The sequence below is a fragment of the Octodon degus genome, unplaced genomic scaffold (genome assembly GCF_000260255.1).
Source record: "Octodon degus isolate 3935 unplaced genomic scaffold, OctDeg1.0 scaffold00016, whole genome shotgun sequence".
Classification (NCBI taxonomy): domain Eukaryota; kingdom Metazoa; phylum Chordata; class Mammalia; order Rodentia; family Octodontidae; genus Octodon; species Octodon degus.
This window is the reverse complement of record NW_004524592.1, coordinates 22,805,312-22,817,919: the sequence shown is the minus strand read 5'-3', so window position 1 is coordinate 22,817,919 and position 12,608 is coordinate 22,805,312. Positions and strand designations below refer to the sequence as shown.

Below are 12,608 nucleotides of genomic sequence, written 5' to 3'. Positions count from 1 at the left end.
TTCATTTACTTTCTTATATTCCTTTTCTTCTTTCAATTTTGCATGCATGTATCTGGTAATGTGAACACTAATTTGAAGACAACACTGTGAATACAGCAAATACTGTGAAATTCATATTTTGTTTAGTGAAATTCTGTATCATTGGTAATTTTTCTGTCTTAATACTACTTTGTTCTCTCTTTGAAAAATGAAAAAGCCATATGAATAAGTAGCCAAAAAAAGAAAAAAAGTAAGTTTATTGAACAAAGAAGTCTGTTTAGAGCTTATCCAGTTCCTAGGAATGTTTTAGATTATAACAATTAAAAGATCAATAGCGAATTAGAAGGAAGAGAGGAAGCGGTTTACACGATCATGTAGGAAAAAAAACATCTCACTGTCCTGCAAATTTTCCAAGACAAGGTCTAGCCACATGTGTTGTTTAGTAATTTTCCTTTTTTTTCTTTAAGGTAGGAAAAAGTGCGGCTGTGTTTTATGGTTACAACTCATCTAAGAGCTTGCAGAGGCTATGAGACAGAAGGATAAATACGATATAAAAAAGACAAGGCTGGAAAATCGGGGGCAGGAACAGTGAGTAGTACAAGGAGTGTAAAGAGACATTAAAAGCTGCGGGCGACCGACCAAGGCGGTGGGGGCTGAGCGGGGAGCGCGCTGGTCCCGTCGGGCGGGCGTGCTCCTCCTCCGTCCTCCGTCCTGTCCTCTGGCGCAGTGTCCGCTGGCACCGCATCCGCTGGCACCGTCCCGGCCGGCCGGCGGCTCACGCCTTCTCCAGCGCGCGGTAGTAGTCGGCCAGCACCGCCCAGGCGGTGGGCGCCATGAAGCCCTCGGGCGGCCGCTGGCCTTCGCGCGCCAACCTGCGCATGCGCGTGCCCGAGATGAACTCGAAGTCCTCGTGGCTGCGGGAGGCAAAGAGAGCGTGAGTGCGGGGTTTCCCAGGCCCACCGCGCAGGGAACTGACGCTGCACACTGCTGCGCAAGCCAGCTCTGGACAGGAGACTCTCGATGGAGATGCATGCTGAGCTCACTGCGCATGCTACCCTACTTCTCCCGCAGTGCGCAGGGCAGAGCGCCCGCTGTCTCCCGCCCACCCCTCCTCCGCTCACGTCCACCCCACGTGGCCATGTCCCAGGGTCACAGGGCTTGCGTTCCCACACCACACAAGTCATAGCACCGCCCTGACCCTCATTCTTCCAGGAGCTGCTCACCCTGAGCCAGGAGATTTGCAGAGAATACCAAGCCTAGCGCGGCCTGTGCAGGCAGAAAGCCCTTCAGAACGCTCTGATCTAGAAGGCCGTGGGCCTGGGATGCGGCGAGAAACGGCAGCGTTCTGTAACAGCAGGCACGCCAGGCAGCGACAAGCACTGTCTGCCACTGTTTGGCTCACAGAGGGAGCGAGCATACTTTTTCACATCTTTAAACACAGAGGTCAACGAACGTAGTGTGCGCACCTGTAATCCCAGCACTTGGGAGGCTGAGGCAGGAAGATCACCTTGAGTTCAAGGTCGGCCTGGGCTACGTAGCAAGTCCTAATCAATCTCGCTGTCGCTCTCGCTCTTTCTCTTTCTCTCTCTCTCTCACACACACACATAGGTAAACCATTAGATTACTAAACACAGAGCATCGTAGCTATAAGATACACTGTGTACCTGTAAAGTAATTTTGTCCTCCTCCCTCCAATACAGAACCAACCCACACAGGTGTCTGAAGTCAGCAGGGTGGCCGAGGCCACCTGGTCACTCTTACTTGAGAGCTGCAAATTCATGCCTCTCTACACAAGGTGTGGAGTGAGTTTGAGGACCAATAAGATCTGGCTTCTAGAACTTTCCTAGGTGTGTTCCAGGAATCACCCTTTAGGAGTAAGCAGACAGGCAAACGTTATACTAAGACAGTAACATGAACGGCATTTATAGTACCAAATGTGCTGCACAGTCGTCTTGAGCTCAAAGATCCTGACTAATCTAGGGTACAGCCCTGAATAGAATGGTACATCGCCACCAAAGTACGTGTGGGATGAAAAGTGTAAGGTGTGGTTTGAGGAAAATACCAGAACGCAAAGCACACAGAGTATACCCCAAACTCCATGACAGTGTGGTGGGGGATGCAGGCCTCTGAGGAGACTAGAGTTAGCTGAAGCCATAGGGTTTAGTCCCTTAAGAAAAAGACGAAACAGGGATCTCTCCCTCTCTCCCTGTGATGTCAACTCAACTAGATTTAAGGGCCACCTCGCCGATTATGGACGCACACTTCTGGGTGAGTCTGGGTGTGTCCAGGGATGATGGGCGGGCAGGCAGCGAATGGGAAGATCTGTGCTGATGTGGACACACCATCCACTACATTCACAGCCCAGACAAATAAAAAGGCAGAAAGCAGCAGCCAGCAGGGGCTTGGAAAAGCCCCACGGTGCTTCAGCAGGTATGCCTTTTGCTGCCTGAACACCAGGAGAGCCTTCCTAAGAGTGTGGCTGGACATGGCCACTAATTTTCTGATGACTAAATGGCTGCATGAGTCCATATCCACATCCTCTACAGATGACACTCCAGAGTAAAACTCTCCCAGGGGAGTGGTGCACGCTGTGACATCCCAGTATCTGTGTAGGGCTGAGCTGGCAGCAGCCCTCCTAAGAGGTGGCTGATCTTAGGAACAGACAGTGTGGTCAGGTGTAGATAGGCCAGCAGGTGAGCTTCTAAGCTGGTGGTCATGCAAACGGTCGGGTCACCAAGCACAGAGACAGCAAGCATCAGAAAGCAGGATCAAGCAGCACCAGGTGTACCATCTAGGACCCTAAGGACACCTGTTGCTCCTTCCTGGCCAAGAGCCATGCATCCTGACCAGAGCCTGGAAGGGCCAGAGAGCCAGGCTGGGAGAGTACAGAGGGAAGGTGAGGCCAGAGGAGGCAGATCTGAGTATGAGAGGGCATGTCAAAGGGCGACAGCACCTTCCACTGAGGACAGTCCAGACTCACAACCTAGAAAAAGAAGCAAGGCTGAGGAGAGTTCCAAACAGGCTGGTATTAGAAACATAATTTGTCAATTTAGTAGCATGACAATAAAAGCTGAACATGAGGGAATGAATGGGCACACGTGGAAGAAGACTCAGCAAGCGGGGAGGAAGGGAGCCCGAGTGACAGCACAGAGGAGGAACCCCAAGGATCCAAAGTTCAAGAAGCTGAGACGAACTAGTGGGAGGGAAAAGAAAGCCAGTGAATGTGCACATCAGATTCAAACTGACCTCAACAGAAGACAAGCTGATGATGGAGAATGGAACAAGAGGGGGTGGTGAAGGATCTGATTTGGAATGGGCTGATGATGCAATTTTTATTTTTCAAGACAACAAGGAGGTCTTAAATATACAGGGAGGAGAAAATGCATCCAAGTGAGAGAAAGAGCAGAGGACAGAAGGTAGATAGGAGGAAAGCTGGAGAAGTCAGGGCAGCAGCAAGCAGAAAGGCTTGTGGGGATGGGAGGCAGAGCGAGGGGCACCACAGCGGAGGGCGTGGTAGTCAGTCTCCACCTCTGGGGATGACGTTATGCTGTGGTGCAGGGACCACTGTGCTCTGGGAAGCCCCAGTAGACAGGAAGCAGTGGGCATGGAGGCATTATATCCCTGCCCACAGCCTCTCTCAGTGCCACCGCCACCTGAGAGCCACCAGCCAGGTGCTGGCTGAAGTTGTCTTTCCAGGGAGGCCATGAATCACACCCTGAATATGTAAGCCTCACTTGGGACAGCCATGGCCTGGGCTCTCTGGCCAAATCAATCGTAAACTTCGGTTTCAAAAATGAAAAGCATTGTTTCACAACAGGTTTGCCATGAGGGCACAGGTGTAGTAAAAACCGCCACTAAATCAAAACCAACATGGGAATGGAAAAGACACACATTAATATCATCATCCTCGGACATGTGGACTCCAGCAAGTCCACCACCACTGGCCATCTGATCTACAAATGCAGTGGCATGGACAAAAGAACCACTGGAAAATCTGAGGAGGAAGCTGCTAAAATGGGGAAGGGTTCCTTCAAGTATGCCTGGGCCTTGGACAAGCTGAAAGCCGAGCGTGAGCATGGTATCACCATTGACATCTCCCTGTGGAAATCTGAGACCAGCAAGTATTATGTGACCATCACTGATACCCTGGACACAGAGACTTCATCAAAAACATGATTAGAGGCACATCGCAGGCTGACTGTGCTGTCCTGATTGTTGCTGCTGGTGTTGGTGAATTTGAAGCTGGAATCTCCATGAATGGGCAGACCCGTGAGCATGCCCTTCTGGCTTACACACTGTGTGTGAAACAACTAATTGTTGGTGTTAACAAAATGGATTCCACGGAGCCACTCTACAGCCAGAAGAAATATAAGGAAACTGTTAAGGAAGTCAGCACCTACATTAAGAAAATCAGCTACAACCCTGACACCGTAGCTTTTGTGCCAATTTCTGGTTGGAATGGTGACAACATGCTGGAGCCAAGTGCTAACATAGTTCAGATCAAAAGATAAAAGGTCACTCATAAAGATAGCAATGCCAGTGGAACCATACCGCTTGAAGCTTTGGATTGCATCCTCCCACCCACTCACCCAACTGACAAGCCTGTGTGGCTGCCCCTCAGGATGTCTACAAAATTGGTTGTACTGGCACTATCCCTGTAGGCCGAATGGAGACTGGTGTTCTCGAACCCAGCAGGATAGGCACCTTTGCTCCAGTCAATGTCACAATTGAAGTCTGTTGAAATGCACCATGAAGCTTTGAGTGAAACCCTTCCTGGGGACAATGTGGGCTTCAATGTCAAGAACATGTCTGTCAAAGATGTCCAGTGTGGCAATGTTGCCAGTGACAGCAAAAACAACCCACCAATGGAAGCAGCTGGTTTCACTGCTCAGGTGATTATCCTGAACCATCCTGGCCAGATCAGTGCTGGCTATGCCCCTGCACTGGATTGTCACACAACTCATATTGCTTGCAAGTTTGCTGAGCTGAAAGAAAAGATTGATCTCTGGTGTGGTTAAGAACCTGGGAGATGGACCCATGTTTTTGAAATCTGGTGACGCTGCCATCGTTGACATGGCTCCAGGCAAGCCCATGTGTGTCGAGAGTGTCTCTGACTACCGACCTCCGAACCGTTTTACTGTTCACAATATAAGACAGTTGCTGTGAGTGTCATCAAAGCTGTGGACAAGAAGGCTGCTGGAGCTGGCAAGGTCACTAAGTCTGCCCAAAAAACTCAGAAGGTTAAATGAATATTATCCTTAATACCTGCCACCCCAGTCTTAATCAGTGGCAGAAGACCGGTCTCAGAACTGTTTCTCCAAATTGGCCATCTAAGTTTAATAGTGAAAGACTGGTTCATGATAGCAATGCATCATAAAACCTTCAGAAGGAAAGGAGAATGTTTTGTGGACCATTTGTGTGTGTGTGTGTGTGTGTGTGTGTGTGTGTGTGTGGCAGTTTTTAAGTTATTAGTTTTAAAAATCAGTACTTTTTAATGGAAACAACTTGACCAAAAATCTGTTACAAAATTTTGAGAACCATTAAACAAAGTTTAATGAGGGGAAAAAAAAAACCGAAAATGAAAAGCATGTTGGATGCCCAAAGTACTGCTCACTCTTGATGTTAATGAGAAAGAAGAGGGCAGTTTGCTGGAAGATTCTGCCTGGCTTTCTGATAAAAGGAAAACAGCCAGACCAATTAAGTCCTTTCTTTCCTGAGCTGTGTGCAATGCAGAAGAGTGCCTGCATTCTTTCTGAAATTTTTTTTTTTTTTTTTTTTTTTTTTTGAGACACAGTTTTGCTATGCAGTTCAGACTGGCCTTGAACTCACTTTGTAGCCCATGCCTGTTTCAAACTTGCATCAATCCTCCTGCCTCAGCTTCCCAAGTGCTGAGATTACAGGCATGCACCACCACACTCAGCCTGAAACTCCAGTTTTAAAAGGAGGTCCCCAGGTGCCTCTCTCCCCAAGCTGTCCCACACACCATCTGCATGGCAGGCCACAGCATTTCTCCACCATATGAACTAGGACTTCAGCCTCCACAAACTTCCACCTCCTTTCAGGTGACAGAAAACGCACTGCCCTCAACCTCACACTCATAACTCTGTCTCAGTTACACAAGGACTGGACTTGTTATCAGAAGCCAGGCTCAAGGACTTGACGCAACAGTTGCTGTAACTAAATCACACTGTCATAGGTTCTTAAATGAACATCATTTTGCAGAAGTAATTCAATTTAAAAAGACCCTGAGGAATTTCTGGAATGATCTAAAATCAGCTCTAAACTTTACCTATGAGTTATCAGGCATCTGCCAGGAGCAGAAAGTGCTGCTAAATAAAGGACTCTAGCCCGGCTCTTGGCAAAGTGGCCCTCCTCAGGACCACTGCTCCACGCTAGCTAACCAATCTTCTGGGGACCTGGAAAGGGAAACACAAGTATGTTTGGTTTTTTCCTTTTCAAAACCACTGGGCCACAGATTCTTCTAATCTGCAACAGAAAGAATGCTGGCTCTCTACAAACAGGGGGCAGCAGTCCAGACAGTAGGGAGGGACAAAAAGAAACCAGCCAGCAGCCCTAAGGGGGCCCTCAGTGACACACAAGTCACATGTGGCCGGCATCTTGACCAGCTCTAGAGTACCATGACGCCCAGTCACTTGTTGATGATTCTGCATCTTCACAACCATCTGCTGTCCCTGGTCCACACACTTGGCCCTCAGGGCCACTACTGAGAGCCCAGCTGACAACATGGGTGAGAGCGGAGGCAGGAGAGAGCCCTTCCAGCCTCACTATTGAACATTCACATCCAATTAACCCCACTTTTTAAAATGCTAAGTAGATGATAAGTAATTCAGAGAAGCAATGGGGAATTTCTCTGACAGAACTAAAGCTAACAGTGGTGACTATTAAGTGAGTCTAATTAATTATTTGGGGTCTAACTTCTCACCTAACTTGAAAGAAGTACATTTATAATACATCAAAAACACTCAGTCTTCTGAAGATTGAGGCTAAAATCCATCTCTCCAAAACCATCTAAACAGTTATTTCTGGTTTTATTTAGAGACTGAAAAGCATGGGCTAGGCTCATGCATGATAATTTTAATAATTATTACTTTCCAACCAATGACCAGCTGAAATACATGAAAAATGTAACTGCCTACAATCTAATTAACCCAATTCTTGGATTTGTCATTGTCCTACCAGCACATTAGTACAAAGGCTACAGATACTCAAACAGTGGACGCTTACAGTTTCCTAAAGTGTATTACAGAATAGCCTCAGCTGTCTTCACCGTAAAAGGGTATGAGATCTACAGTCAACCACAGCACAGGGCGGGGTAAACTGCACGGAATGGGTGGGCGTCAGAAGGCTCTATTTTGATCCAGCAGAGAGTCTGGGATTTTGGCGATTTCAACTAGGAGATGGAACAGCATTGTTCACCTGCTCCTAGAAAGAAAACTCTGTCTTAAGAACAGACCTCAGTTCTCAGAAAGCCTTCGCAGAGGCTCATGGATGCTCTTAGTTACTTTTCTTGTTGCTCAGACAAGATACCCAACACGCACAGCCGAAAGAGGACAGGTTTACTTAGCTCACAGTCTGTGGAGGCTCAGTCCCCAGCCAGCCGGCTCCAAGAGGGGGTGGTTGGCAGAGAGGCGTCGAGAGGAGAGACCGCTCGTGGCGGGCAGAGGGCAGCAAAGCAGCACCATGCTACAGCAGCCTTCTTTCTGTCCCTTGTATCCTACCCTGGCTACACCCCCTTAGGGCTGGTAGCCCTCAGCGCAGGGTGGCGCAGCCTGAATCCTAGCATGGCACCATGAATCAGTCCCAGCATCACACCCTTGATCCCAGCAGCACCCCCAGGTCCAGCCACCTCTGAAAAGCCCCACCTGTGACCACAGAGGCTTTGGCAGGGGGACATCTAGATACAAACCACAGCATGGAGACAGTAGTATTTGAATGAGACAGGAGGCAGGATTGTGTCTGTACAAGGGTCCTCCACTCCTCACACTCCTGTGAGCTCATCTGAGGCTGCACTGGGCATGTTTACTCAAAGACAGGAGGCTGCAGGGAGAAATAACCCCTGCTTAGGTTGGGTCTGAACTGTCCCCCAAGGTGCTGGACCCCACTATGAGCCACCCATTACAGGTCCAATCCAAAAGTTCAGTGCTGAGAACCAAAATAGACCTTTCCTCTCTTTAAGCTGATTATCTTGGTTATTTTGCTACAGTAACGAAAAGCTAACATCCATGTTTGAGAATTCATGTGTCAAACCAGAATCCACATACTAACTCTCAGGTAACAAGGACACTGCTCTAAGTTCACATGATAATCTGTTTTTTATCTGCCATCAAGGTGTTTCTTGTTCATTATTTGCTTTCTATCGATCAGACACATGTGTCCTTCTACGTTTAGAAACTAGCACATTAATGGCCCTCAGAATGCCCAACTCAGCTCCAATTTGAATACAAAAGATCTCCACATTCAAAACAAAAGAAGCTGTATTTGCCTTGATCCTATTGGCAAAATAATCAAAAGGATAAGGTCTCCCAATGTGTTAGCTTAACTAATGGACAACTTGGAGCACCCCGCTGTACTAAATCGGTGTGGTGCTGGACTTGAAGGCCCACCCGAGGGTTGTTGCCAACAGCAGAGTAGAACTGGAGGGGAAGATGGGATGGGAGGCTGTTGATATTCCTGGAGAGGCTTGTCATGCTAGTTCTCCTTATATGAACTCTTCTATTCTCACAGTTGGAGGAGTTTGGATCCTCAGTGTCACTGAGAATGGCTACGGTTCTCATTTCCTGTCTCCAGTGCAGAGCCCTCAGCCTGCTGGCACAGATCGACTTTCTAGTTTCTACCACTGACCTTTGGGCCTTCCCAGTGCAGATCCTTGGTATAGACTTGCATGAGACAATGTCATGAGCTCTAGGCCTCCAGCTGGACCCATAAGGGGCATTGCCATGGGCTCTAGGTCTTCACCTGGACTGTGGGATCAGGCCCCCAGCTGGACTCTTTGGGTCTCCAGTATGTGGACAGATCTCCCATACTCTTTTGCATTTGACTCTTTGGGTGCATGTTATAAAGTAAACCTGTAAGTTATGTGTCCTATTCCCCTGTAAACACTGACTACAACACCCAAACAGCCATGGCTATAAACTGGCGATTCTCAACAGAGTTAACTTTATACAGCCCATGTGCGCAGAGGCAAAACAGTCTCCGAAGGGCAAAGGATCACCCAGACACAGTACCAAGAAGACCACGGCTGCAAAATCCTGCCAACTGGCACACTAGTGGGAAAGAAATTCTGCTTTGATAGTTTTATAAAACATAAATTTCACTCTCCTAAAAAGGACAGACAGACACACAAAAAAAAAAAAAAGAGAAAGAAGAAAACATCGAAGTGTCCTGACACCTAGAACTGAGGGGTGCTTCTTGCTGGAACAACTCTTCACGGTCAGGAGGCCACAGGGGCACTAGGCACAAGCCCAGCCTGGGGCTAACAGAGCCACATCTCAGCAGGACAGTCTGTGACAGCACAGATGAAAAAGAAACCCAGACTCAGGCTTCCAGGGGTGAGGCAAGGGAGGACATGGGCCAGCCCACACTTCCTGCCCCAGTGACACCTAAGGTCCTGGTGGCAGCATGGACAGCACTCACAGGGTGTCAGTGCTTGACCCTGTGTTACATACCACAGCTGCAAGAGCCACAGTACCCAGACATGGATCACTTCTAGAAGCAGCTAGAAATGTGCTTGTGAAAATTAAGTAAGTTAGCAAGGAGAAACAAAATTGTCTCACATAAACTCTTATGTTCAAGTGTGTAAAATAAATGTATAGAAAAATAAACATACCAAAATACAAAAATATTGGCAATGCACAGATGTTAGTTTTCTCAATCATATTTTCTCATTGGCTGATATCTTAGGGGTTGCTATAGTTTGAGTTTAGGGGTCCCCCCAAAGCCTCATGCAGTGATGAGGTAGCTTCTAGAGTTTGTGATTAATTTATGATACAGTGCTAGGATTACAGGTATAAGTGCTGCTGGGATTATGGGCATGAGTGCTGCTGGGATTCTGGGTGTGAGTGTTGCTAGGATTATGGCTGTGAGTGCTACACCCAGCCTGGGGCAGGTAGCCTGAACACAACATACGGGAGACAGACTAGCTCTTTGTTGCCACTGTTGTTGCTGCTCCTCCCTTTTGCTCTTGCTCCTTGCTGCTTTCCACCACCATAAACTGCTGCCCTCTGCCATGTACCAGTCTGTCTTGCTGAGTATGGACTGAAACCACAAACTGAGCTAAATAAACCTTTCTGTTATGGTTTGTGTATAGGTGCTCCCCCCCCCCAAAGCCTGATGCAGTCATGGGATGGCTTGGCTTCTACAGTTTGTGATTAATGAGGGTGCGCATGTGGTACCCCCCCCCCAGCAGGTAATTTGCACTGCAATGCAAGGAGGGATTAGGGGCTAGCTAGCTGACTGAGCAGCTGCTACTTATTACCTTAACTCTCTGTTCTCTGCTGCTGTCATGAAAAGTTGCTCTCTCTCATGTGCTGCTCAGCCTTGGACCCAGCTGAGTATGGACTGAAACCTCTAATAACTGTGAGCTAAATAAATGTTTCCTTCCCTCATTTGGTGTATCAGGTATTTGTCCCAGCAATGAGAGAAGAGTAACTGAGACAGAACTTGATACCTGTGAAGTGGGGTCATTGCTGTAGTTAAACCTGACCATGCAGATTATAAGCTTTTGAGAATGGCTTATAGGAAGAGGTAGGAAAGGTTTGCAGATGTGGATGTTTGCCTACAAGAGAGGCACTGGAACAGCTTTGGCTGTTGTGTATGGGAGATTCTAGTCAGACCTCAGAAGACCAGAGGGCTGATAGAAAGCCTGCCTATAAAGATCACCCTGGGGAGGTTTATTCTGGGAAGAAAGACTGTAGTGGTTGTTGGACTCCAGACGATGTGTGTGTGGCTTGGCAAAAAGTTTGTTTGCATTTTGCTCATGTCCAGAGACTTTGCCTGAGACTAAGATTAAGCATGGTGGACTGATTAATCTTGCAAAAGAAGTTTCAAAGCAGCCAAATATTGAGGCAGTGACATGACTATTGTTGGGGGCTTTTAGCCAGATTTATGTGGAGAATCAAGAACAAAGAGCCCAGCAGCATGATTTAAAATGCTGCAAGTTTGGCCAGAAAGGAAACTCCAATAAAGCTGTGGAATGCAAAGATAGAGCTGAGATTTCCACTGCTGAGAAGGAAAAGATGGCCTGAAGGCATCACAGGACGCAGTAGGTCTCCACGCTTTGCAGCCTTAGACTTGCAAAGGTCAGGGATTTTGCTTTGGGGAAAAAGCTGCAGAGCCCCACGTTTCAGAATGGCAGCAGCAGTCACACCAGGCTCCAGAATGGCACCAACATGGAGAATTTACTCCTCAGAATCAGGGTAAGAGTGCTCAGCAATCCAGGCACTCGACCCCGATAGCCAAGAGAGAGGGAAGACCGGCTACTTCTCCAGCTGGCAGCAAACCTTGGCATCATCCATGTGGCACTGGTTTTAAGTGCTTGTAGAATGTAGGAGTTCTGAGGTTAAGAAGGCTTCAATCTAGATTTCAGAAGGCGTGGGAGGTCAGGCAGTATGGCCCTGAGAGGGCAGTGTGTAAAACTGTGAGAAGTCTAGTCAGTGGAAACTGCAGAAGTTTGGAAAAACCAGGAATATAGATCATCTAAGGGAAAATGCAAGGAGGGAGCAAAGCCAGCCTGAGAGAAGCCATGGGAGCTACCGCCACTAGTGCCATAGGGGCAGAACCACATGGAGCTTACAATTTGCCACAGATTGCTTCAGATATTCCACATGGAACTATAGGACTTAATGTTTGTCCTGCTGGATTTTGGACTTGTATTGGTCCCAGTGCTTTTGGATTCCTCTGTTCTGTGTACCTTTTGGAATGGTAATGTTTACCTTGTGCCACTGGATGTTTGAAATGTTTAACTTTTCATCTGTATAGGGGCTCATAACAAAGAGTTTGCTTGGATCATGGAAGAGATTTGGGACTTGGACTTTTCAGCAATGCTGAAACTGTTGGGACTTTGGCAACTCTTAGAGATGGACTAAAATGTCTTTTTCACAAAGGGATGTGCATGAGTCTTTGAGGGCCCAGGGGTGGAATGTCATGGTTGGTGTATAGGTGTCCCCCCAAAGCCTCATGCAGTCATGGGGCAGCTTGGTTTCTGGAGTTTGTGATTGATTATTGTGGGTATGGATGCTACACTTGTCCCGGGGCAGGTAATTTGCATTACAATGCAAGGAGGGTTAAGAGGCTAGCTAGCTGCTTGAGCTGCTGCCACTCCCTTGGCTCTCTGCTCTCTGCCACTGCCATGAAAGTTTACTCTCTGCCTTGTGCCACTCTGCCTTGGAGCCATCTGAGTATGGACTGAAATCTCCAGTAACTGTGAGCTAAATAAACCTTTCCTTCTTTCATTTTAAATGTCAGGAATTTGTCTCAGCAATGAGAGAAAAGTAACCAAGACAGAGGGGGATCCATTCCATGAACCCCTTATTCTTCCAAGAACAGACCAAACCAGCACAGCCCACCTGCTCCCAAAGAAGGAACCTAGGAAGAGATGTTTTAGGCCTGAG

General features: G+C 47.7%; 1 protein-coding gene across 1 annotated transcript in view; it reads right to left on the bottom strand.

Annotated features, from left to right (window-relative positions):
* Positions 1-218: 218 nt before the first annotated feature.
* Papss1 (3'-phosphoadenosine 5'-phosphosulfate synthase 1) overlaps positions 219-12,608 on the bottom strand; it is a 73,384-nt gene continuing 60,994 nt past the window's right edge. The window contains exon 12 of the mRNA XM_004626696.2: positions 219-893. Coding sequence (XP_004626753.1) covers positions 755-893 — 139 coding nt within the window. The 3' untranslated portion in view covers positions 219-754. The remainder of the gene's footprint in view (positions 894-12,608) is intronic.